Raw genomic sequence first — 25,949 nt, forward strand, 5'->3', positions numbered from 1 at the left:
TTTGTAGAGATTAATAAAGAAAGGAAGAATAAAGCCGTAGAAGAAGAACAGTTGGTAATAGGTGAATGCTGTGCTCTGATTGGCCCCTACGTGTTCTCTGCTGGTCTCCCTGACCTGCGTCTCTCCTCCTCCAGATAAGATCAGTGTGAGCCACTACACCACCTCTCTGAAGGAGCGCTGGACCAGCACTGGGAGCCCCCCGGAGCTGGACCCCTCGACCACGCCCACCTGCGTCCCCCCTGGGCCCGCCCCCGCCGACCCCCACTCTAGCCCCGCCCCGCCGGCCACGGCCACGCCCCCCGGGCTGCGGCGCGTCATGTCGCTGGGCTCCTTCCACCTCATGCAGACGCTGAAGAACTCCCCGGCCGCGCTGCGCCGCCGCTTCGGCCGCGACCGCACGGAGACGCTGTCCCACGGCGACCCGCTCTTCAAGGTGCACTACCTGGGCACGGAGATGATCTTCTCCCTGGACCGCGAGCAGGCCCAGGACGCCATCAGCCGGCTGCTGGAGGCCGCCGCCAGCGGCAAGAAGCTGGCCAAGGAGCATGCGCTGGTGGTGCGGCCGCGCTACGTGGAGGTGAAGGAGCTGAGCACCGGCCGCCAGCTCACCAAGACCTACCTGCAGGACATCGCCTACTGCGCCGCCGACGCCACGCGCCCCAACGTGTTCCTCTACATCTGCAAGCAGCAGGGCCAACAGCTGCACTGCCGCGTGTTCTGGTGCAGCCGCGCCGAGCGCGCCCGCGACATGACGGCCTGCCTGGCGGACTCCTTCCAGCGGGCGCTGAGCGACTGGCAGCAGGACGGGCCCGCCGCCGTCCAGCTGCCCCCGGGGCCGGGGGGGCTGGGGGCGAAGGGGGACGAGACGCAAGGCAGCCCCGGCGTCCGGGCCAAGAGCAGCACGCTGCCCGCCAGCCTGGGGAAAGGTGAGCGATGAGAGCGGGCGGGGGGGGCGCTGATCATTAATATGAGACGCTTTAGTTTACCTTATTTTTGAGTAGGGTCTTATTTTCATGAACTAACAACGTTAATCCGTTTTACGATGATGAAAGAAAGCCGTATGTGAGGTTCCAGAGAAATGTTTCGACTATTTCAAAGTTTCTCAAACCATCTCGGTTACGACCGCCATATATTCTCATAACGGTCTTCCAAAAAAACGACGATGTTGATGTTCTGAGGAAGTACTGTTAGTGGTGTGTGTGTGTGTGTGTGTGTGTGTGTGTGTGTGTGTGTGTGTGTGTGTGTGTGTGTGTGTGTGTGTGTGTGTGTGTGTGTGTGTGGGGAGGGTCATGGGTTCAAGCCGGTATTTCCTGGTAACACTAACGAGGTGTTGGCACTAGCAACAGCAGGCAGGTTTGTTCAGGAACTCCTGGCCCTGGGCTGTGAGGAGGAGAAACAGCCTGTTTGTGTGTAGGGGGGCCCCTGGTTCAAACCCCCTCTCTGGCCCCTGGTGTGTAACCCTGTGGTGTGTTTGTGGTTGTTGGTTCCAGTGCGCTGGAGGAAGAGGGGCTCCGTGTCCCGCAGCCCGCTGAGAGCCATCACCCGGAGGGGATCTGCCTCGGAGACCTGGATCTGAAGCCTGAAATCCCCCGCCCAGCCACACAGCACTGAGCGCCCTGCTCAGCCACTCGCAGCACGGACAGATTATAGGGGTTGGAGGGGAGGGGGTTTGAGAAGGACAAACCAACCGACGGACGGATGGACAGACAGACAGACAGACAGATGGACGCAGGGTGTAATCTGAGGGCTCGTGTTCCATATTGGACTGGGAGCCCCAGCGCTGCTGAAGCTATGATTTATTTTGTGTCTTCACACAAAGTGAGCTCTTCCGTCGGGGTCGGGCCCTCGCTGGACCCCACGCGCTCCCTCCACGCCACAAAATGGCAGCACCTGAGGTCACATGACCCCGGCCAGGAACCAACCGCACACGACCGACTTTGAGCCCCTCAGAAACAGGAGCCGCCGGTCAAAGGGCGGGTTGCTGCGAGGGCATCGGGATTTGATATTTTCCTCCAGACGGACTGTTTGTGTATTTTCGACATCGGACGGTTGGACTTCGACTTGCTGACGGTTGTATGGACTCCTCAGATCAACGGGGATACGACAAAAACCACTGGCCTCCGTCAGGACGATACCCCAACGAGACAGCGGGGACGGAGACGGTTTGCTGAACCTTTATGCTGCCATGACAACCGGGACATGCCGGGTTATATATAAATGTATAAATATCTATTTTTATTTAAATTATTTTTCAGACCTGACGAAGCTGACAAAGGTGTGTGTGTGTGTGTGTGTGTGTGTGTGTGTGTGTGTGTGTGTGTGTGTGTGTGTGTGTGTGTGTGTGTGTGTGTGTGTGTGTGTGTGTGTGTGTGTGTGTGTGTGTGTGTGTAATTGCAACATTCCCCAGTTAAGACATCGCTCTAGAAGTTACCCCATAACCAATTGTGACGCACAGAAACACAGTTAAAAGAAATGTTGTCACACCTGTTTCGAGCACTTTGAATCGCTTTATCATCATACTTTATTTCCAAAGGCTGCAGCTTTTCAAAAGGCTCATCCACAAATATGCACCATTATTCCTTCCTCCATGTTTGAATCTCGTTATCGGAGGAGTTCTTCCTTCCTCTCCAGTTCCTGCTCATCAGTCAACTCTGCTGTGTTTAACTGGGGCGGACATATCGGGTGTTTCCGCTGAGACACTTTCACACTGAACCCGGTGAATATTGAACTCCCTTCAGCCTCTGTGTGTGTGTGTGTGTGTGTGTGTGTGTGTGTGTGTGTGTGTGTGTGTGACTTTTCAAATTCTTTATGGAACACTAGGATCTCACTGTTCCCACGGTTACCTCTGAATACTCCTGCATTCCCAAGGTGGGGGTGAATGTTGATCAAAAATCTTCTGGAAGATTTTTGTCAGTATCTCCCCAGTATCTTCTCCAGTATAGCCTGTGGTGTCTGAAATCCTTGGCCCTAAGAACAAGGGGTTGGTCAACTAAACTGAGCCAACACTGATGGCTCACGGTCCGAAGAGCCATTCGGAGTTGCCTCCTTCATTTTTTAAACCTTTTTAAGTCAAAAATGTCTTCACAAAGGCTGGCAGAGAAACTCCCGGTAGGAGATATATATGCATTAATTATTTTTAATGTATATATTTTTAATACTCCTGACGTTTATTTTGTAAATTGTGTTATCTCACACTTCACAAGTGCCGTCATTTGAGATTCTATTTGAATGTAAAAAGTACTGTTTTATACGTCTTATGTACATATTTAAATATGTATTTTATTGAATAATAAACTTTTTATACTTAACATCACATGTGTATTTTGGTGTGTCTCTCCCTGACCTTTGTTGACCTTACCCTTGAAGGTCAAAGTGTGGAGCAGAGTTTGTAAACGGTAAACAAGATGATAAACGACACGGACGTGACAAACTGGACTCCAGAAACTATTTTTAGACCGAGATGTTTTCATTACGTTTTATTTGGCTTCAGGAAAACAAAATGTGTGTTTAAAGGAAGGGAAGGTTTAGACGGTCGCTCAGAACCCCAGGAGGTCCTGGGATTCCTGTCATATGACCGATTATTTCCCAGAATGCTTTATTCTCCCTTTAAACCTTTTTCAAAGCATGTGACACATTGTTGTCAACAAGACAAACGTAACCATAAAAAAACACAAATCTGAATTTGATGGCTATACCGTAGACAAAGAACTACGTTAATCAGGTTAAACAGTGTAGGAAAAGACTCTATAGTCATCAGAGCTGCATAGGGGGCAGCTGGATGCTGAAGGACTGATGCATTGTGGGAGGGCTGAGGGGTCCGGTGCCGGTTCTGGACTTCTGCCACTCCAGTAAGGACTGGACGTGGAGACGCCTCAACGGCTTCACCTCCTCCACCACTGCGGAGGACAGGTTCGTCAGAGGATTGATTCAAAATGACGCATCAGGCTCAATAGAAGCTACAGTGGACACTCATAATGTAACCTTTTTTTTATCATTATTGGTCAACTCAACCTATTCAATAGTTTTTGGGTTACTGCAAATAGCTTTGAATAAATCATTCATTAACATTATTGTTCTACCCGTAATCCAGTCAGAATTTTTTGTTTTACTTTTATTGTGTTATGTATTGCATTACCAAAAATACAAACGGAACATTGTAATGTAGCTCACTAGCACCACCTGCTGGTTATAACGCAGCACTACTGTTTACTCCCCTGTATTCAACCAGGCCCACCTCGGTCGTAGTGCAGCTCGTCTTTGTTCCCGTGGACCACGTACGTCTCCAGGAAGTTGAGGAGGGCCCCCGACACCAGAAACCTCTCGGGGAGGGGAAGGTTTTGAACGTAGCGCACGTCCAGGGCGAAGGGGTTGGAGGGAGACGGGTTAGTGCACAGGCCCACCAGCTCATTGACCACGTCCCAGATACGGACCTCTGAAAGGGAACACACACACAGAACAGGAAGAAGGAACTAATTAGGCTTCTGTTTGGGCCGCTGTAATGTAGAGGAAGAATCTGAGAGGTTTTCTGGGGGTAAACACAGCGATGATCCATTGTTGATCAGAGAGGAGATTGAAAGGTAATTCCACTAAAACAGCAGCGGGGTACATCTGCGTCGGGTTAGCGCTCGGGGAAAGGGGAGCGTTTCTTTTTCCAACGAGACCCAATTAGAGCCCAGTCTGTTTGGGATTCCTGGCGAGGTTTCCGTACCTTGTGTCTGCCAGTCGGTGATGGACCGGAGCTTCATGGGCGTGTCCCGAACCATCGAGTCCACGCCTCCGATGTTCACCAGGCGCTCGTGATTGGACCGGATCCAGGCGTAGGGCCGGCCGTACTTGGCATAGCCGGCCAATAGGAACAGAGTGCAGTTCACTTCCTGTTAAGAAGAAGGAAGAAAGCATTGTGGACAAGTGCCTAGAGAGGCTTTTAGAATTTAGAAAAGTGGGACATTTGAACTCAAATTTCAAAGTTATTTTTATCATTTCAAAATGAAATGAATCGTCCATAGTTGTGATTTTTAAACACTTCTAAGTTTAGGGGTTTTACTGTTACAGTTGCTGTACCGCTGAAATCATCTGTTGCTACGACCACTCACGGCCAGCTGAACGGGTCCTGAGGGAACCAGACTTCCCTTAACAGTTGAACTTCACATTGAAGAGCTTTGGAGGTTAGGAGAGGAGTTGTGAGTGAGGAGGTAAGGAGGTTTATTATGGGATGTTGGTATTGATGTCACTTACTGGCACAGCCATCTCTCGCTCGCTGGGCGAGGCTGGGAGAAGGTGGTCTTCACAGGTGGGACCCCTGGGGAGACAGAGAGAGAGAGACAGAGGTCAATTTTCGTGTGTGTGTGTGTGTTTGTGTGTGTGTGTGCGCGTAGAGAGCGAGAATGCATGCGTCTGCATTCAAATGTGTGTTTATTTTTCTGGTTTGCGCCAGCCTAATTCATTGGTTGGAGGTATGTGTCTATGTTTTTATAAACTGTATTTAACTGAGGCAGTTGGCCAAACCACACACACACACACACACACACACACACACACACACACACACACACACACACCTGGGAGCTGTTAAAGTGCCTTGCCCGAGGGCAAGCCAGTGATGGAGTAGACCTCACTCTCTTCCACGCCTCATATGTATTTCTAGATGAATTAGCGCCAGGCTTTAATTCAGCCGCATCATGGCGGCTGGTTTAGCCATCATGGGCTCCAGGCCCACTTCCTATCAGCTCATTCTCATACGCTGTTGAGTTGAGTTTACAATGAGGGTGTGTCTGTCATCTACTACGATGAAAAGGAAAACATGGGCTTTGACAAAGTTTGACATGATTGGCCACTAAGTACAGCCCTGCGATGATATATGACTCACTAATACACCAAAGACCGCTACGAGCAGCTTTAATATCTCAACGTCAAACACGTCTTTTTTAATATAAATTTCATTAGTCAGCAGTCATAAAAAAACCCCACTAATGGACACCCGCGCACACACGCACACCAACACACGCAGAAACAGGACGTTGCTCATCGATTGACGCACAAACACAAGCACCCAGCGGCGACGACGCGCATTCAGAAGCACAAGCACACGCACCCAGAGGCGACGACGCGCATTCAGCGCACAAGCACACGCACCCGCGTCCGTCGCGTTGGGCCTCGGCGCTCCTCGACGCGCGGTTCTCTCCGGGGCCCCCGGGGGTCCCGGGCCGGGTGTCCCCGCCGTCCCCCTCTTCCACGCTGACGGAGCTGCTGCTGGGGGAGCCGTCGGTGCTGCTGGCGGCGGAGGAGCCCGAGGAGGCCCGGGACACGAGGAAGCCCGGAGAGCGACGCCCCTTCCGGGGGGCGACAGAGTGGAAAATAAGAGTACTGGTTGTGGTTGCCGCTGTCAAAAACGTTTGTTACATTAAAGTACAAATTCATTTATTGATTGATACGCTAATTCAAAGTACTTATTCTTTGACTAATTCGAAGTCAACTGTTGCTTTTAGTTTGTTCTCTACAGATGGATATTTTATTGTATCCAGTACGACTGCATGGTGCAGCAGGTGTGTGTCGCTGTGTGTGTCCGTCACAACACACCGGGTCCTCGTTCACCACCGTCAGCAGCAGCTCCTCCTTCCCGCGCAGCCACGGCTGGAAGTACCTGAAGCCCTGCGGGGGGGGGGGGGGGGGGGGGGGGGGGGGGGGGGGGGAGAGAGACAGGAGGATGGATCACAGTGGATTCATCAGTTCATCCGTCATTCATCCATTCATTCATCGGCCGGGGGTCTGACCTGCAGAGACCCCAGCAGCGCCAGGTCAGTCAGGAAGTGCTGCAGTTTTCGCTTCTGCTCCCGCTCACGTTTCTGTTCACACACACACACACACACACGCACACACACACACACACACACACACACACACACACACACACACACACACACACAATTCAAGTAAAAGAAAACACGGGTGCAATTGAGGTCGACATCCCCCCGCCCCCCCTCTAGGTTTAGTATCCTAGCAACGCATCCTCCTAGCGACCACTCTCAGTCTCCTTAAAGGGATCCGCGCCGCAGATACCAGAAGGTTAATCCATGAACGTCACCAATGTAAATCATGATAGCAACATAACTATACTATACAATTCAAAAAACGCTGAGTCTCACACTAAGGTCTTTATAAAAAGACGATGAAGTCTGCCCGGATTCTTCCTTTAAAATGTTAAGGTTTTGCAATGAATGTTAGATGGGTATAAAATTAGAGGCTGGACTTTCGTCGCATTTAAGTAGGCTGGTGGTGTGTTACTTACGCTGCTCATCTCGTAGGGGAAACGCCGTCCGCGTCTTACAGCTCTTCAAACGAAGGGACATGTTTCCATATCGACTAGCAGCCATCCATGTCTTCTCTCGGGTGTTGTCTAGTCTGCTAAGGGACCGTCGCAATTTTGCAGCTGCACAATTCACCGTCTCGTATGACGTCCTGTTTAGGGCTCACCTGCGTCCTTGAGCATTTTATTTAAAAATAGTCGTTTATATAACAGTAAACAATTGTACAAAGGGAAGGCCATTTGGTGAACTGTAAAAAACAAAACATGGTAATTATAACCTGTAATATGCCCTAACAATCTTTTGATTCAACGTGCATTCTATATTATTCTTCTCAATTACATATGTTATCGAGATTGAAGAATAATACACACGTTGAGATTTTTTGGATTTTTACCTTTATCCAAAATACGACTCCTCCATCCGAAAAGTTGGGCAAAGTAAAAACATATAAATAGTGCACTGTGTGTTATCTAGGCTATTATTGATCACATTGTGTTTAGTTTCTTTTTATTAATGTTGTATTAAAAATGAATTGAATCATGAAACATTTTTATTTTAGTTCAGTCAATAAGGCATGGATTTACAATCAAATCAAGTAATTCACGAATCACAATAAATCACTTTTTAGTGCAAAACATAAACATCAAAATCATCAAAATATAAAAATTGTACGGTAGCGAATTGCAATTCCTCAGAGGGGTAAGTTATCTTCACAGAAGAGGGGAGACCATGTGGGGAACCAGGTCTGGAGACCAGGGGAGCCCCAGTGCCTACAGGCCGGAGGTCCTGAAGTGAACGAAGAAGGTTCTGATCTCCTTGGGGGCGATGGTCACGTTGAACCCCTCCAGTGGGGGTCCGCACGGCCCCTCATCCGCTGAGACGCACAGAGAGGTGTAATCAAGACCCTGTGTTAGCTGGGGATCGCATACAGTTACCAGCAAAGTCCACCCCCCCCTATGGTTGATTCACAGCCCGACCAGACTCACCGTCCAGCGTGTGTTCCCCCCCCAGACCCACCTGGTCCAGCGTGTGTTCCCCCCCCCCCCCAGACCCACCTGGTCCAGCGTGTGTTCCCCCCCAGACCCACCTGGTCCAGCGTGTGTGTTCCAGGTCCAGCGGTCCAGCTCCTGGACGTCCCAGGTCCCGGTCAGGGAGCGCTCCTCCACGGCCTGCACCTCCCCCGCCCCCAGCAGGACCTCCTGTAGGGGGGAGCACCGGGGGTCTGATCAGTACCTGAGCCGCTCCCCTACAGACCTGGCCTGGACCAGACCCTCAACGGTCTACAGTGGGGGTCCTTGTTCTAACGCTCTAACGAGTTCCTAGATCACCTGGTACCAAAGTCAGCCAATCAGAAGGAACCGGCCGCTGCGGTGACGTGTGTCTCACGACCAGATGTGCTGCAATAGATCCTACAACTGCCTTCCCTCCAAATGGTTCCCTGGTTGAGTTGTAAAATGATGGAGGCTTCAAGCTAAAGCTGTCCCCGCTGACTTTGTGAATGGATGGGGATACCTTCAGGTCCACGGAGACGGGCTGGGAGAACTCGGGGTCCTCTCCCTCCTCAAACAGATGCATGATCCTCATCAGGACGCGCTCGTAGTCCGGCTGGGGCCGAAGACCTGGACCTGGGGACGGGGGCAGGCGAGACGGGGTCAGAGGGGGCAGGGCGAGACGGGGTCAGAGGGGCCACTGGTCTACACTTCAACAACAGGTATGGTTTAATGTTCTATTGACATTCATCTCATTACTTAGAAGGCGTACAATAGTAACACTAGCGCTAGCGACCGCGCTTTGTCTGACTAACCTGAGTCCAGGTGGCGGAGGTGACGGGCATGCTGGGAGCTGTAGTTCCACCCGGGGATGCTGAGGCTCAGCAGGTGGAGGTTAGGGGGGAGGACCACCGGTCGCACCGGAACCCCCCCCCTGGACGTCTCCCCCCGCCCAGACCGGGACCTCTCGGCTTTAGGGGGTTTATTGGACTGGCTATCCCCTCTTTTCTCTGGTGAGGAGGCGGTGATATTCAGGGCTTAAACGTGTTTCCTGTCGTGCTTCGATTGTGAATCAGAAGCGTTTATGATGAGTAGTCTTTGCGCAAAAGGCAGACGGTCTGTATTCAGAGTCAGCATCCTCCCACAGTTCCCATTCGTTTTGATCGCATCCCAATGAACGCCAGCACTAGCCTAACACTCACGTGGCTGGTCGACGGCCACGACCAGAGGCCGGTTCTGCAGCTCTACCGCCCCCCGCTGGTGGAGGCGGGGACTGGCAGCGAGGGAGCTCAGGGTGAGCCAGAGGACGGGCTGAACCAGCGAGCTGTCGTTCAGCGTCAGGTTGTAGCCCCGGTTCCACGGGAGGTTGTTCCACAGCCGTCTGTGGAGCATCACCTTCAGAGAGACAAGGAGAGACCAGATAGAGAGACAGGGAGAGACCAGATAGAGACAAGGAGAGACCAGATAGAGAGACAAGGAGAGACAGGGAGAGACCAGATAGAGAGACAAGGAGAGACAGGGAGAGATCAGATAGAGAGACAAGGAGAGACAGGGAGAGATCAGATAGAGAGACAAATCCGTCGTTTTGATGGGTGGCTGGTTCCAATAACATGCATTTAAGATAAGATACAGGTACGAGATGTTATTATAAGTTATAAAAATATTACCTAAAGATTTAGTTACGATAAGATTTGGGTACGTCGAGTTATAGTAACGATAAGCTAACGTATTGATAAATTATTTACTAGTTAAATTGTTAAGTAGGTTAACTTTGATCCACCATTAGGACCATAAGCCATGTCCATGTATACAGTTAAGGGTTTAAACTTAAGACTGGATCAGGATGAGGTGTGTGTGTGTGTGTGTGTGTGTGTGTGTGTGTGTGTGTGTGTGTGTGTGTGTGTGTGTGTGTGTGTGTGTGTGTGTGTGTGTGTGTGTGTGTGTGTGTGTGTGTGTGTGTACCTCCAGCTGTCCGCTGGCCTGGCTGGAGACTCCGTGGGCTCTCTCGCTGAGCAGGACCAGTCTGCTGCGGTCGTCCTGGATGTAGGCCGCACGCACCATGGGGTAGAAGTTCTGCAGAGTAGGCACGCATGAGCGCCATGACGATGGGACTATTGGACCCAAAGAGTCTGACAATACCATGAATGCACAGTTGTTAGCCAGGGATGGCCCAGAGGGATTCAAACCCCTAACCCAAGCAGCGTTCATGGGTTGTTGTGTGTGTGTGTGTGTGTGTGTGTGTGTGTGTGTGTGTGTGTGTGTGTGTGTGTGTGTGTGTGTGTGTGTGTGTGTGTGTGTGTGTTTGTGTGTGTGTGTGTGTCCTCATCAAAGGCAGACTGCATAAACCTGAGATCGAACCTGGGCCTCCCCGCTCGGCCGGGAGTCGAACCCTCACCCCGGAGCTTACCCGTGCCACGGTGTTGTTGGGGAAGTCGCGGTGCTCCCTCTTCATCATCTGGTACCCGTTGCCGTCGGTCACCAGGGTCCGGTTGGTGCGCAGGGCCGTGGCCGTCCTCAGCACCACCTCCGTGTTGAGCTCCAGGGGCCCCAGGGAGTACCGCTGCTCCAGCACGCCGCACGGGGGCCCGCCCGCAAAGGACGCTGGGACGCGGGTGGTGATGGAGAAGGCGGAGTCTGCGTCGCCTTCCTCTCTGAGGAACAGGGCGGGAATGGAGCATTTTACGGCTAATGACTGGCACCCGTACCCAATCAGCAATCAGGTCAAACAGAAGCTTGAATGGGCCACCGCCAGAATCTGTGCCCTCTCTCGTATTGCCCTCCATCAGCCTAGCTTGCGGACTGTTGTCCATGACTGAGCCCTGGTTGTGGAGTTTTGTTCTAGAGAAGGTGTGGAAGGGTGAGCCACCATTTTGTTTAGCCCATGTTTCCTTTCTCTCGTGTTTGTGTAGAGAGGTAGGTCAGAGTTTTAGTTTGGTTTAAGACTAGACTGCAGGTGTTTGTTTGGGTCGGAGGGGGGGATCTTTATGGTGGTTGTTTTTGCCTCGGCCCTGAGGCCGTTCCCTTCGTTATTATTTTGTTACTGTAGTTCATACAGTTGATCAGATAAACCCTTCTTTCCTTGATTGGTTCCTGGTTGTGAAGCGTCATTTCGATCCCTTTCTGCTCTGTTGCCCCCCTACCATGTTAATCAATTTGGGGTCGTAACGGAGCAGAACGACAGTACCGCCCGTTCTTCTGAAAGTCCTTCTTGACAGAGTGTTTGTTGAGTTGGTTTGGCTTCCGTTCCTCAGATTGAGTAAACACCACCACCCGCTGAGCAAGGCAGCACTCCCCTAGCAGCTCGCCCTACACCAGCAGCCAGGGCGGTAACGAGAGACCCCCACCTGTAGAAGGTCTGTCGGACCTCCGTCACCACCCTGCCAGGCAGGATCTCCATGCGGACCGCCAGGTGGGCCCTGACCGCGGGGCCCACGGCCGTGAAGACGTAGTTATCAGAGATGGGCCCGGCGCCGATGTCCCCGTTGGCCCGGTACTCCCAGAACTCTTGGCTCATCAGGACCGTTCGGTTCCCCAGCCTGGTGGAAGACAGAGGTAGCAAAACCGCCGGACGAATCGTTTGATAAAGGTTGAACTCCGCTGTGAGGTCTAGCTCATGTGACATTGTAGACGGGATGAGTGAATGAAACCATTCTCTCGTGCTATTTGCCGTTGAGTGATCTAGCGGCCGCGTCTGTCCTCTTAGAGACGTTTCATTACAGAGGTAGGGGTCTTCCCGCTAGTGACCCCCCCCAGACTAACCTGCCCCCCCCAGTGTGTGTCTTCTGCCTACCGGTCTGTGATGCTGTGCAACAGGTTGGTGTCCTGGTCAAACATCAGCGTGTGACAGTCGTTCAGAACAGGAAGCAGCCTCCGTCCTGTTTCTTGTGCGGGCCGCGGGCCCCGGCTCTCGAACCGGACCCCGGCGGGGGCGTACGTGGCTCCGCAGCTGGACCCGGCGCCACACGGCGCCCGGGAGAGCCTGAGGAGGTACTTCCTGTGCTGTAGACCCCCCAGGGTGACGACCACGAAGAGGTCGTAGGTCAGGGCGGACTGCGCCGACTTCTGGATCTGAGGGTCCGGGTTTCGTTTGAAGGATCGTCAAGACAACGAACCGAGAGGCGGAGACCATTTAAACAACTGGAGTACAGAATCGCATACTTTGATTTAATTTATATCAGTTATATCATCATCAACGTTGATTCAATCATGTTTGATTTGATGATCACAACGTCCTGCTCCCTAACCCTGATGTGATTAAGGGAGTGCAATGTGAGTATCAATCAATCAATCAATCAATCAATCAATCACTTAACCGATAAGAACGACTTGCGTCACCTGTGCAGCCACGGGCCGTCCCTCGTCGTCGAAGACCGTTGCCATGGGGAAGGTTACCGTGACGTTGACGACGGTGGTGATGTTCCACGCTAGCGGGTTGTAGACGATGACGTGTTGCTCCGTCGCCTCGTTAGAGCCTGGCCAATGGGGTTTGAGCATGGTAATGAAAAGTTAGAACGTTAATTAATCTTTGTTTCTTTCAATTCAAGAACTAATTCAAAGTTAAAACATCCTTTTTTGTTGCACATTATGGCATTTAACAAACGTGTTTAGGTGTTGACGCAACTTCAACAATTCTGAAGGTGTAATAAAGTGTCACATTATGGTGATAACATTTTCCTCTACTGCTGTTTACAGGAACCAAACTCAGGAAACAAAATGGCCGCCACAAGCTAACAAGCACTAGCTAGTGCTAGCGCCCAACACACAGCCTGCGGTGAGCCTGAGGTAAGCCTGTGGTTAGCCTGCGTCTAGCCTGCGGTTAGCCTGAGGTTAGCCTGCAGTTAGCCTGAGGTTATCCTGGGTCTAGCCTGAGGTTAGCCTAGGTTAGCCTGCGGTTAGCCTGAGGTTAGCCTGCGTCTAGCCTGCGGTTAGCCTGAGGTTAGCCTGAGGTTAGCCTGCGTCTAGCCTGAGGTTAGCCTAGGTTAGCCTGGGGTTAGCCTGAGGTTAGCCTGTAGTTAGCCCGGGGCTAACCCTCCCCACCTTCCTCCTGGCCGTGTGGGGCCGGGCCGGGCAGCAGGAGGGCGGCCACCACCTCCTCCACCCCCCTGGCGGCCTGGTGAAGGTGCTTCTGGTACATCTGCTCCACCCGCGGGGCCTCGGTGCCCGTGATGCCGTCGTGGTGCTGGACCTGAGGACGGAGGGACGGAGGGACGGACGGACGTGAGGTCAGGGTCAGGTAAAGGTCCCCTGCTCGGGGGCTTCACCGGTAACAACGCAGACACTTATTAGCTTTACAAGTTATCACCAAAACATTCAAAACATTTTGATTAGAAATTTCTTCTGAAGATACATTTTATTTTACCGCATGTACATTTGTTTTAATATACAATATGGCTGTTTGAAATTTATTTGTAATATGAAATCAGTCCTTTGGCAGTGATAGTCGAGTTAATTATGACAGAGAGCATCATAGCGTTAAGCAGCTGTGTCCGGCGGCTAGCCGACCGTCCAGGTGTAGAGGGGGGACGTCACCTCAGACACGGCCCAGCGCAGCGCTCGGAGCCTGGCCAGCGCCCAGTCGTTAGCCACGGGGCCGCCGGGGAGGCTAACCCTGTAGCGCGCGAAGAGGGCCTCCGCGGCGCGCAGCAGGGAGCTAGCCCCACGCGCCAGGCCTTTCAGAACGTTCCGGGAGGCGTAGAAGCCCGTCCAGGCCTGGTGTGGTTCTGGGGAACGAGGTGAAGTTAAAGGGTGATGTCACGCCACCGGGTGTTACTGTGATTAGCCATAACAAGCTTTTGGAAAATCTGCCTTTTGCTGTGTTTTAGTGACATCACAAGTGGAAGTGGGTGTCCACCTAGATGTGTGATGGATAGATAAGCAACCCATGCTACAGTCCACTGGGTAGGCTGGGTGACTGATCTATCCAGCAGACACTTGTGATGTCACTATAACACAGGGAAACAGTTCGTAATCACACTCCCACCTGGTGGCATATCATCAACCCTTAAAAATATATAATGTAAGAAACTACACATGCCTGTTTAATCACAAATATCACAAATGAGTTATTTCTGAGAAGATAAATAGGACACCAAACGTAAAGTTACCCCATTAAGTGGTATGTTTAACGCTCTATTGGGGGGTGGTGGCATTCTCACCAGTGGAATAAGGCAGGAAGTCTTCACTCCCCCTGACGTCCCAGGAGAGCCCTGATTGCTGGACGGCTTGGAAGTACTCTCTGAGAGTGGCGTACTGGACTGTCACTCCAAGCTCCTGGGAGTGGTGGTTGATGTAGTCCATCAGGGGGTCCATGTTGCTGAACTGCACCGAGGCGTTGTAGAACTGTTTGTCACAGCCCTGAGGAGGAGGTTAGTGAACCTTTAGGATCTGGTCCCACAGTGCGTAGAAGTCATACTGTTATGTTATGGGGAAGCTCTGATTCCACCTACCATGAAACACATTTTCAGCCACAGATTTCCACATCATGCTGCCACTCTGATTGATTATAACCCTACTCCAACACCAACACCACGTAACAAATTGAAAAGTCCCTAAACATAAAAAAAACTAGATGATTCTGAAAGGAGTATGTCGACTAACACTTGTGAATTGACTGAAGATAAAATAATCCCTGATTCCTGAAATGTTCCCAAAAAATCACAACCTGGGATCTATTCTATTGAACCATCGATGCGGTATTCTAAAAAGGCTGCTTGACCCACCCAGGGCCAGAGCACGTGGTTGGTCCGGAACCACGCCCCTCTCAGCTTGATGTTGTCCACCATGGTCTGGGCGTAGGCCTGCACCGTCGCCTCGGTAACGGGCAGGCTCATGTTGGGGTAGACGCCGTCTGCGGGGGGGTCGGGGAACACGACCACGCCGTTCCAGTAGAACCCAGAGCTGAGGGGAGAGGACAGCTGAAACCATGTCCACAGAACACTCTGGTTCTGTGAGTTGGTACACTCTGGTTCTCTGTGGGTACACTCTGGTTCTCTGTGGGTACACTCTGGTTCTGTGCGTGGGTACACTCTGGTTCTGTGCGTGGGTACACTCTGGTTCTGTGTGTGGGTACACTCTGGTTCTGTGTGTGGGTACACTCTGGTTCTCTGTGGGTACACTCTGGTTCTCTGTGGGTACACTCTGGTTCTGTGTGTGGGTACACTCTGGTTCTGTGTGTGGGTACACTCTGCTTGGAACACATTTTCTTTCAAGAGAAAATACTCCTTGTTAGGTTAAAGTGGATTTGGGGATTTCTGTTTCACAAAATGGGCTGTATCATTTTGATCGACCTATCTTGCAGTGCTGTCTGTCTGTCTGTCTGTCTGTCTGTCTGTCTGTCTGTCTGTCTGTCTGTCTGTCTGTCTGTCTGTCTGTCTGTCTGTCTCTGCCCACCTGTTGGAGAAGGCCAGGTGTGAGGGGGAGCAGTAGCTGAACTGGTCCATGACGTGGGTGAAGATCTCCTGCTGCTGGTCCCTAAGGGACGGAGACCCCCGCCACACAAACTGCAACCTCTGACACACACATCTGGTTGTTTAATGACAGGATTAATATGTTGATTTTTATACAAATCTTGGCGCTAATGATAATGCAGCACAGGTTAACGCATGTATTAACGATAGTATGATGCTTTGACGTTTTTTCGTTAGTCAACATCTAAAATTCATCCCCAGTTATGGACTGATCGGTGTCGCCATAGAGCAGCTCCATGTGAACTCTGCAGCATTTTCTACATTCCTGAAACACTGATTCCATGTTTTACAAAGTAGGTCACGGGTTTGGGTGTTGTGTCAGAGCTCAGAGCCCCCCCCCCCCCCCACACACACACACACACCTTGTCCCTCTGCAGGCTGTCCTTGAGGTCGTAGTCGATGCGGGAGATGAGATGGGCGTGGAACCCGGCGAGGGCGAAGAGCACAGGCGTGGTCGCCGAGGCGCCGAAGGGGTCGACGTGCCAGGAGAAGCGGGGGCGCACACCGAACGTCTCGTACAGGAAGCCATGGCCCTCTGGGGGGGAAGAGGGAGGAGGAGGGCAGAGGAGAGGCTCAGGGACAACGCTACGGTCAGGTGAACGAGACACTGAATGCTCAGTATCTATCTTTTACTAAACCATCGTGTCGTGGTTATCAGGGTGTCCCGACTCCCCGCCTAAAGGTTGTAGGTTCAATCCCCAGTGTCTGCACCACGAACTGTAGTAGTCTTCCTTGATCCAGATGCCAGACCCCACCTCTACCTTAACGCTGTTTGAATCCACTGCAGGTCGCTCTGGATGGAAGCGTCGGCTGAACGATTAAAATAGTCAACATGATGTAGGAGGGTAGGTTTCGTGTTACCGGTCAATTGCAAGATCTGGTCGTCGAGGTCGGTGACGGCCTCGTCATGCATCACCTGACCCCCCAGAACGAACTCCAGACGGCCCTCCTTTACCAGCTGTCGTACCTGGAGGAGGAGGAGGAGGAGGAGGAGGAGGAGGAGGAGGAGGAGGAGGAGTGAAACAGACAGAGGCTTTTAATGTGAAGTCACGACCAAACTACAATTACATACAGGATACAGATTTAAGTAGGATAGCTCGAATGCAAAGGGGGGGTACCAGTAACGGCCCATCCCTGTAGGTTCCTACCTGTTTCTGGTGTTGGGGGTACCAGTAACGGCCCATCCCTGTAGGTTCCTACCTGTTTCTGGTGTTGGGGGTACCAGTAACGGCCCATCCCTGTAGGTTCCTACCTGTTTCTGGTGTTGGGGGTACAAGTAATGGCCCATCCCTGTAGGTTCCTACCTGTTTCTGGTGTTGGGGGTACCAGTAACGGCCCATCCCTGTAGGTTCCTACCTGTTTCTGGTGTTGGGGGTACCAGTAACGGCCCATCCCTGTAGGTTCCTACCTGTTTCTGGTGTTGGGGGTACCAGTAACGGCCCATCCCTGTAGGTTCCTACCTGTTTCTGGTGTTGGGGGTACCAGTAACGGCCCATCCCTGTAGGTTCCTACCTGTTTCTGGTGTTGGGGGTACCAGTAACGGCCCATCCCTGTAGGTTCCTACCTGTTTCTGGTGTTGGGGGTACCAGTAACGGCCCATCCCTGTAGGTTCCTACCTGTTTCTGGTGTTGGGGGTACCAGTAACGGCCCATCCCTGTAGGTTCCTACCTGTTTCTGGTGAGTGTCTGTGGCGGCCGTCTCCCACCACAGTCTGAAGAACTCCTGCTCCACCGCGATGAAGCGCCGCCGCCCGTCTCTGGAGAGCTCCTCGGTCACACTGCTGTACACGCTGGCCGCGTAGGCGTGCATGCTCTCCTGCACACACACACACAAACACACACACACACACACACACACACACACACACACACACACACACACACGCACACACAATGAAAAATAATAATTTCTGTTCGTACAATATTTTTTTAAATCCTAAATATGCCTTTACTATGCTTTAATGTTTAATATATTTCTTCCTATGAACTTAATTTTTTACAGTGTATTGTGATATTAAAGTCCCACCTGTACGGTGTACACCCACCCCACGTCCATGTGGCTGTGGGGGACCACGAAGGCCCTGATTGGCTCGTCTTGAGCCGCACAGGAGCACCAGAGGAACGCTGTTAGGAAGGCTAAAACCTTCATCTTTACATGAAGGCCACACGTCAGTAGAAACATACACACTTCCTTGTTATGGTCTGGGTCCGGTTTGTGATTGTCACGTGACCAACTCCCCTCAGGACGTAACGTCAGAAGTGTCAAACCACCGCGGCGCTTTAGCGCTAAAATACTACTACCGTAGTATTTCGTTAGTCCAAATAAAATAGAATATGGAATATGAAGATGCCAAAAATACCAGGATGTTGTACCTTGCCAATTAAAAAAGTATGCGGACATCACAAACATTTTCTTTTGACTTTTACTTGCGTTTCTAAACGTTGCGCAACGCGTTGTGTCTTGAATGTACCACTACCAGTGTTGCCAGATTGGTTCAGATTAATCGCCCATTCTGGCCGCAGCCACTGTTGCCAGATTGGGCGGGAAATCTAGCTCAATCTGGCAACACTGTTGACCCCTTCACCGGAACATATCCACTCCCACATAAACACACACACACACACACACACACGGCTCCCCTCTGAGGTGACAGCAGAGAACATGTCGAGGAACACCAGGATTACGTTGATCTTTGGAGGGTTCGTCACGGCGGTGGCCGCTGCGTTTTACCCCATCTTCTTCCACCCGCTGACCCACACGGAGGACTACAGTAAGACAGACACACACACACACACACACACACACACACACACACACACACACACACACACACACACACACACACACACACACACACACAGTGATAAGTGAATTAAAGAGGGTCCTGATGTTGATGCATATTCTGGTTTTAATGCACAACCTGCATAACCTCCCATTGGAAAGGATTCATAAGCGCACGTATTGAAGATGGTTATGCGGACGCCTACTGGTGGAGTCTTGGAGTGCAGTGAAACCTAAACGTTATTAGAAACTGGTTTCATATTAGGTTTGACGACTGTAAACTGACTTTTCTCCTTTTTTTTCGATTAGGGCAAGTCCAGAAGGTGAACCGGGACGGGATTAACCAGGCTGACATCCAACCAGTCGGTAAGCAGAGGTTAACCACCTGGCCACATGCAGGAAGACGCAACACATTGGGTTGATATTAAGTGTCAAGGAAATGTGATAATATAGGATCATCATCAAAGAAAGAGTTGACTAAATTCTGCATTTTTTTTTAATCCTATTGGTGCATTGTGTTCTGGACACATTTATAACCTGTCTCTGGTCTTCAGTGATTCATTGAGACAATCTCCAGAGATACAATATGTTATTGACATGTTATTAAAACAACCTGGTGCACATCTAGAGGCCCCTATTTCAACACCAGGCCCCTTAGTGGACTGATCTATCCATCATATATCTAGGCTGAAATGGCTTTTTTCTAAGAGCACCCAGTGGTCAATTGTGCGAAATGATCCGGCAACGTTCTGCGCTGCTGCGTGAGTTGGTTCTAATCGGAATCTCTCGGGTGGTATGTGGCTCAGGGTGGAGAGCGGGTTAGCTGGTAACCGGAAGGTTGCTAGTTCGATCCCCAGCAGAGTGTCGAGGTGTCCCTGAGCGAGACACCCCACCCTGACTGCTCCTGACGAGCTGGCTGTCGCCCTGCATGGTTTACACCGCCGTCAGTGTGTGAATGTGTGCATGAAGGGGTGAATGCTACCCCATATTGTAAAGCACTTTGAGTGGCCACTGGTTAAAAAGGCGCGGTATAAATGCAGTCCGTTTACCGTTTGTCCTTGTTGTTTCCCTGTGGCGCTGTAGGGGTCAAGGTCTGGTCCGACCCATACAAGCCCACCAGCAAGTGACCTCCGACCTGACCACTGGGAAGGATGGAGGGTCACCTGACCTGAACTGTGTGTTTGTGTGTGTGCGTGGGAATTCTTTTCATTTGTAATTTTATTCTATGAATAAACTCAAAATCATACCAATAGTGGTGTTTCTGTTTTATTTCAGCCTGTACAATTGCTGAACACCAGTCTCGGATTAGCAACTTTAATGCAAGTTTGGATTTAGAGCTTATATCTTTATTTGCAGATGAGCCTAACAATCTAGTAATAGATACAGTTGTGTTTATAGATCTTAACCGAAGTTCAACTCGTATGAATTCGCCTTCCTCGCCACCAAAAATATACTGCATACAGTTTCATTCTGACTGAATATTGGAGTTTGTGGGAATATTTTTAATTTATAACTTTATTTTACGAATACAATTTGAACTTTGAAAACAGTGGTGTTAATGTTGCCTGTTGTCGCCTGTTATGTGTCGTTTTTAGATTCGCTTTAAGAGTTTAACCGAAGTTCACCTCGTATGTATTCGCCTTCCTGGCCAGTGGCCACCAAATATATACTGCGTGCAGTTCTTGTTCTGTCCACCAGAGCTGGCGTTGACTAACTGAATATAAGCGTGTTTGGAATGGTTTTTAATTTGTAACATGTATAATAACAAAGTCAAAATCTTAACTTGCTGTTTGGTTTATTTCGTTACACACATTTTATTTCATGTAACACTAATCTCGAAACGTATGGTATGACAACCATGGACCCTTTAAAGAACATGAAATGACAACAACCTCTGGGGACAATATATCCGTGGCACCGGTGTATTCGGATATCCGGGGCTAGAATTCCTCTTCCGTTGGCGTGTCATTGTTTACAGTCCGACAAGCAACTTTAAACGCAAGTATTGAGTTGGAGCTTATATTTCTATTTTCAGACAAGTGTAACGTTGCTATACTTGTTTTATTTATACATATGTGTTCGAAAACAGTTTTCTGTTAATAGAGCCCAACCGAAATTTACCTCGTATTTATTCGCGTTCCTGGCCACAAAAATATATATACTGCGTGCAATTCTCGATTTGTCCACCAGACGGCAGGCGTTGACTGACTGTGAATATTGGGGTTCGGGAATGTTTTTAATTTTTAACTTTATTATATGAATAAAATCAAAACTTTAAAAACAGCGGCGTTGCTGTTTTATTTCCGTCTTTAATGTGTAGTTATCTGCTTTTAGATCTTAACCGAAGTTCACCTCGTATGTAATCTCCTCCTGGCCACAAATTATACTGCCTGCAGTTCTCGTTTTGTTCATCAGACGGCAGGCGTTGACTGACTGAATCATAGCGTGTGTGGGAATGTTTTTTTAATTGTAACATTATTGCATTAACGAAGTCAAAATAACTTGCTGTTTGGTTCATTTTATTACATAAATTGTATTTCATGTAACACCAATCTCGAAGCGTATGGCATGACAACGAGCTACCTATGGGGATGATATATCCGGGGCACCGGTGGAGCCGGATATCCGGGGCTAGAATTCCTCATCCGTCGGCGTGTAACTTTACAGTCCGACGAGCAACTTTAAACGCAAGTATTGAGTTGGAGCTTATATTTTTATTTGCAGACAAGTCTAACGTTGCTATACTCGTTTTATCTATACATATTATGTGTTTGAATACAGTTTTCTGTTCAAAGATCTCAACCGAAGTTCAATTCCTATGATTTCGTCTTCCATACTACAGAAAATATATACTGCGTGCAGTTCTCGTTTTGTCCACCTGGTGGCAGGCATTGACGGACTGTGAATATTGGCTTGTGGGAATATTTTTTAATTTATAACTTTATTGTATTATTGTAAGGAGTGGTGTCGCTGTTGTATCGTCACCTGTAATTTGTGGTTATTTATTTTTTAGATCTTAACCGAAGTTCACCTCGTATGTAACCACCTGGCCACAAATTATACTGCCTGCAGTTCTCGTTTTGTTCATCAGACGGCAGCTGTTGACTGACTGTGAAACAAAGCGTGTGTGGGAATGTTTTTTAAGTTGTACCTTATTCCATTAACGAAGTCAAAATCTTAACTTGCTGTTTGGTTCATTTTGATGATATATGGCATGACAACGAGCTACCTATGGGGATGATATATCCGGGGCACCGGTGGAGCCGGATATCCGGGGCTAGAATTCCTCATCCGTCGGCGTGTAATTGTTTACAGTCCGACGAGCAACTTTAAACGCAAGTATTGAGTCGGAGCTTATAGCTTTGATATGCAGACAAGTCTAACGTTGCTATACTCTGTTTTTTCTATACATATTATGTGGTTCAATACAGTTTTCTGTTCAAAGATGTCAACCGAAGTTCACCTCGTATGTATTTGCGTTCCTGGCCACACTAAATATATACTGCGGGCAGTACTAGTTCTGTCCACCAGAGACTTGACTGACTGAATATTGGCGGGTGGTAATGTTTTTTATTTATAAGTTTAAATAAAATCAAATCTTCCAAAACAGCGGTGTTGTTGTTGTATTGTCGCCTTTAATGTGTAGTTATCTGTTTTTAGAGCTTAACCGAAGTTCACCTCGTTAGTAATCGCCTCCTGGCCCAATTTGTAACTTAATTCCACAATTATAATCCAAATTTTAACAACAAGCTTGATGCTGTTAAGTTTATTTTATTACAGAAATTGTATTTCCTGTTACACGAATCCCGCAAACCTCTGGCTATCCTGCCTGCAGTTCTCTTTTTGTCCATCAGTGATTTCGCATACAATATGACAGCCTAGTTTCTCACTCTTAGAAAAGTGGGATTTGGAAATCATAAATTTAAGTATATCTGGCCATGGAAGTCGCCAAATTATTTGTTGATGGCCTTTCTGTTTTTCTTTAATAACTGTAACCTATTAGGCTACCCTTTTGATCAGTCTTTAGTGATTTTGCATACAATATGACAGCCTACTTTCTCACTCTTAGAAAAGTGGAAATCGGAAAGACATTTTCCACTTACCGTATTGAGCCACACACTTTGGCTATATATTATTCAAAATAACGCTTGTTTCTCTATGTGTAACCTTCTTGAATTGTATTGATTATTTGTGGAAATGGTATCAGTGATAAATTATCATGGTGCCAAGGGAAAAAAAGATCCGGTGTTGAAAATGCTTTCTCTTTTTCTCAATAAATGAGTCATGTCGAATTGAGATCTCATGTTTCTTTTTAAATCCCCCTTGGAGAAATTAGTAAAAATAACATCTGGATATATAACAATAGCAGGAACAACTGTAACATCATCCTTGAGGGAGGGGCCGAGTGGTGTTGGGAGGGGCGCTCAGTGGGTTTTCCCCAAGGAAGTGTTCTGGATAAAGTATGAAAGGTTGTGTGGTACACCCTTTGGTCTGCCTTGTCTGGACTACACATGTTCCTTTCTGGAGCTCCTTGGGGGTCTGCCAGCTGCGAGGGATCTCCTACCACCTAAAGCGGCCTTTCTCCAGGACATGGCTGTGGGTTGGACACCTATGGTGGCTCTCGTTTGAGGGAAGCCCGTTGGTCTTGCACGAACGCTAGATTGCGCTTGATTGTTTTTCCCGAAGGAAAACAATGCTGTGTGTAACACACGTCAGTGTGGAACTTCCCAAATGTTTCCACAAATGCTTTCACTGGAGCAGTGAAGGTTGTGTTCTCACGCAGCTTGCGCTTCAGGACCCCAGCAATGTCCTCAAGCTGCTTCTCCAGGAACGCCGTCCCCTCAACTTCCTCTGACGTGCCGAGACAGATTGAATAGCAAACAAATTAAAAGCTGCCTGTGTGAGTGTAGAGGGGAACAAGTGGTTTGACATGAAGTTTTGGAGGCTGAACCTACCAGCTCCTGCCTCCTCTGTCCGGCGATGATTGTGCTCATGCCGCAGCTTGACATAAAGGAGGTATCCCTTCTGCATATGCACATCTGTAGATCTATGATAGACAGAATTAATACAGTACAATCTAACAATATTCAAAATTGTTTGCTTCATTTCTTAATATACCTTGACCTCCTGTCATCAATGCTCCTTTTAAGCACAAGGAAAAGGATGGCAGGACAGTTGGTATTCCTGGGATTTTCCCCAGCTCCATAAGTCCTGTGCTGGCATCGGAAGTCAGCCTGTATAATGCAGACATGCAGTAATCAATAGGTCTGCTTTTGGTTCTGTTGTTCATGACTCATGTGTATTCCCCCTCAAACATGTAACGCAGAACCTCACATTGTCCCTGTGTGCTACCCTTCCACGCTGCACTTACTCGTAAGCGTTATACCTTCCTGACTCAGGATAAGTTCTTGCTTTCCTTCACGTTACGCTGGAGGAAGTCTGGAAATCCGCCAGCCATTGGTCGACCTCCTCTCTGGTCTCCATCCGCACTTTGACCTCAGCGTGTAATTGTTTACAGTCCGACGAGCAACTTTAAACGTAAGCATCGAGTTCGAGCTTATATTTCTGTGTTCAGACGAGTCTAACTATGCTCGTTTTAGTTATATATATTATGTGTTTGAATACTGTTTTCTGTTCATAGATCTTAACCGAAATTAATCTCGTATGAATTATTGGCCACAGAAAACACATTCTCCGTGCAGTTCTCGTTCTGTCAACCAGAGGGCAGGCGTTGACCGACTGTGTGGATATTGGCGTGTGGGAATATTTTTAATTTATAACTTTATTGTATGAATAAAATTAAAACTTTGAAAAAAGGGGTGTTGCTGTTGTATCGTCGCATTTAATATGTAGTTATGTTTTTAAAGCTTAACCGAAGTTCTCCTCGTTTGAATTCGCCTTCCTGACCACAAAAAACAAACTGCCTGCAGTTCTCGTTTTGTAGGCAAGCAGGCATTGATTGACCGTGAATCAAATCGTGTGTGGGAACGTTTTGAATTTGTAACACTATTCCACAAATATAATCAAAATCTCAACAGTTCAGTTTTTTTCATTTCATGACTTTTTTTCCTGTAACACCAATCTCTGAAACCTTTTGCATGCCGACGAGCTACTTCTGGGGACGATATATCCGGGGCACCGGTGTAGCCAGATAACGGATATCCGGAGCTAGAATTGGTATGGAGTCGGAGATTTCTTTTTTAGAAGACGAGTCTTCTCGTGTTTTCTACATATTATGTATTTGAATACAGTTTTCTGTTTATAGATCTGAACCGAAGTTCAACTCGAATGAATTCACTTTCTTGGCCACAGAAATATATACTGCGTGCAGTTCTCGTTCTGTCCACCAGAGAGCAGGCGTTAATCGACTGTGTGAACCAGAACGTCTTGGATGTGCCACTCACTGATTTTCATATTAGAAAGACATTGTTAATACATATTCGGATTTATTTACATATAACCACAATGGTAAAACCATTCCAGATTTTTTTCCCATCATCCTTATTTATCTGTTTTACAAGGCCAAGATGTTTTAGAGTCGTTAAAGCCTACATTCTTGATCCAGTGCTCATTATATATAAGTTATTTCTGCCAGGGTATTTACTACCTTTTTTGGAAAGTGGTTTTGAAATGCGGTTGATATTTACAACCCCACTGGACTGTAGTCTACTGTGTCGCCAAGAGTTTTTTTCCATCTGAAGCTATGAGACTAAACGGTCTGTGCTGGAATGCCTGCGATGTTATCCAGACATATGTCATTATAGTTCCGAGCGTGCCGTAAAAGCAGATCCCTTCAAAAAACTCAGACTGCACTTCTGCGGCTTCCTGGCGGTGACCGTCACTCGCTCCTCCAGAGTTTCTCTTTCAGGACTCGCTGAGCGAGAGCGAGCTCAGAGGCCGGTGGTTATCCTCTCCGAAGAAGAAGGAAGAGGAGAGGAAGAACTGCCCTCAACCTCCGGGACGGTCGATGGAGCCGAGAGCGTTGGGACAGAGAGTTCTGCTGCCAGAGAGAGACACGCACACACACACACACACGCTGTCTTTCACACACTCAGACACACACCAACTTTACCATACAAAGACACACACACACACACACACACACACACACACACACACACACACACACACACCCCAATCAGCAAGCCTCATTGTTTATGAGAAGTTGTTATTGTTGGGACGCGTTCAGAAACAAGAGACATGAACCCATGAGCAAGGCGTCCAAGGTGAAGAACGTTGAGGGGGAGGAGGAAGAGGAGGGTGGGAGGAGGGGAAAAAAAATAAAAAGCTGAAAAATTCTTCTCATTCCCCACTGGTGTTTTTTCCCATCTCTCTCTCTCTCTCTCTCTCTCTCTCCCTCTCCTGGCTCTCTCTCCCTTTCCTGTCTCTCTCTCTCTCTCTCTCTCTCT

General features: G+C 48.9%; 4 protein-coding genes across 4 annotated transcripts in view; 2 read left to right on the forward strand and 2 right to left on the reverse strand.

Moving 5' to 3' along the window:
- Nucleotides 1-2,387, forward strand: part of LOC307091165 (uncharacterized protein) — a 4,236-nt gene extending 1,849 nt beyond the window's left edge. The window contains exons 2-3 of the mRNA XM_079758080.1: nt 135-926; nt 1,491-2,387. Of these exons, the coding sequence (XP_079614206.1) occupies nt 135-926; nt 1,491-1,576 (878 nt within the window). The 3' untranslated portion in view covers nt 1,577-2,387. The remainder of the gene's footprint in view (nt 1-134; nt 927-1,490) is intronic.
- A 1,108-nt stretch (nt 2,388-3,495) lies between these two features.
- LOC307090892 (uncharacterized protein) lies at nt 3,496-7,294 on the reverse strand (the record flags this gene model as incomplete). The annotated part of the gene is made up of 7 exons (XM_079757691.1): nt 3,496-3,896; nt 4,235-4,432; nt 4,709-4,874; nt 5,236-5,299; nt 6,133-6,329; nt 6,577-6,648; nt 7,286-7,294. The coding sequence occupies 7 exons, from the start codon at nt 7,292-7,294 to the stop codon at nt 3,754-3,756; spliced, it is 849 nt and encodes a 282-aa protein (XP_079613817.1). The 3' UTR covers nt 3,496-3,753.
- A 542-nt stretch (nt 7,295-7,836) lies between these two features.
- man2b2 (mannosidase, alpha, class 2B, member 2) lies at nt 7,837-18,262 on the reverse strand. The gene is made up of 19 exons (XM_079757748.1): nt 17,785-18,262; nt 17,428-17,574; nt 16,621-16,726; nt 16,122-16,294; nt 15,683-15,801; nt 15,013-15,190; nt 14,449-14,647; nt 13,823-14,013; nt 13,331-13,478; nt 12,629-12,765; nt 12,084-12,361; nt 11,638-11,829; nt 10,701-10,944; nt 10,256-10,366; nt 9,496-9,688; nt 9,109-9,303; nt 8,817-8,929; nt 8,392-8,503; nt 7,837-8,178 (listed from the first exon to the last, which is right to left on the reverse strand). The coding sequence occupies exons 1-19, from the start codon at nt 18,166-18,168 to the stop codon at nt 8,075-8,077; spliced, it is 3,324 nt and encodes a 1,107-aa protein (XP_079613874.1). The 5' UTR covers nt 18,169-18,262; the 3' UTR covers nt 7,837-8,074.
- Nucleotides 18,263-18,294: 32 nt separating this feature from the next.
- On the forward strand, nt 18,295-19,792 carry smim20 (small integral membrane protein 20). Its single transcript, XM_079758146.1, has 3 exons — nt 18,295-18,529; nt 18,850-18,906; nt 19,624-19,792. The coding sequence occupies exons 1-3, from the start codon at nt 18,421-18,423 to the stop codon at nt 19,665-19,667; spliced, it is 210 nt and encodes a 69-aa protein (XP_079614272.1). The 5' UTR covers nt 18,295-18,420; the 3' UTR covers nt 19,668-19,792.
- Nucleotides 19,793-25,949: the final 6,157 nt, after the last annotated feature.

This window comes from Pollachius pollachius (assembly GCF_949987615.1).
Source record: "Pollachius pollachius genome assembly, chromosome: 20".
Lineage (NCBI taxonomy): Eukaryota > Metazoa > Chordata > Actinopteri > Gadiformes > Gadidae > Pollachius > Pollachius pollachius.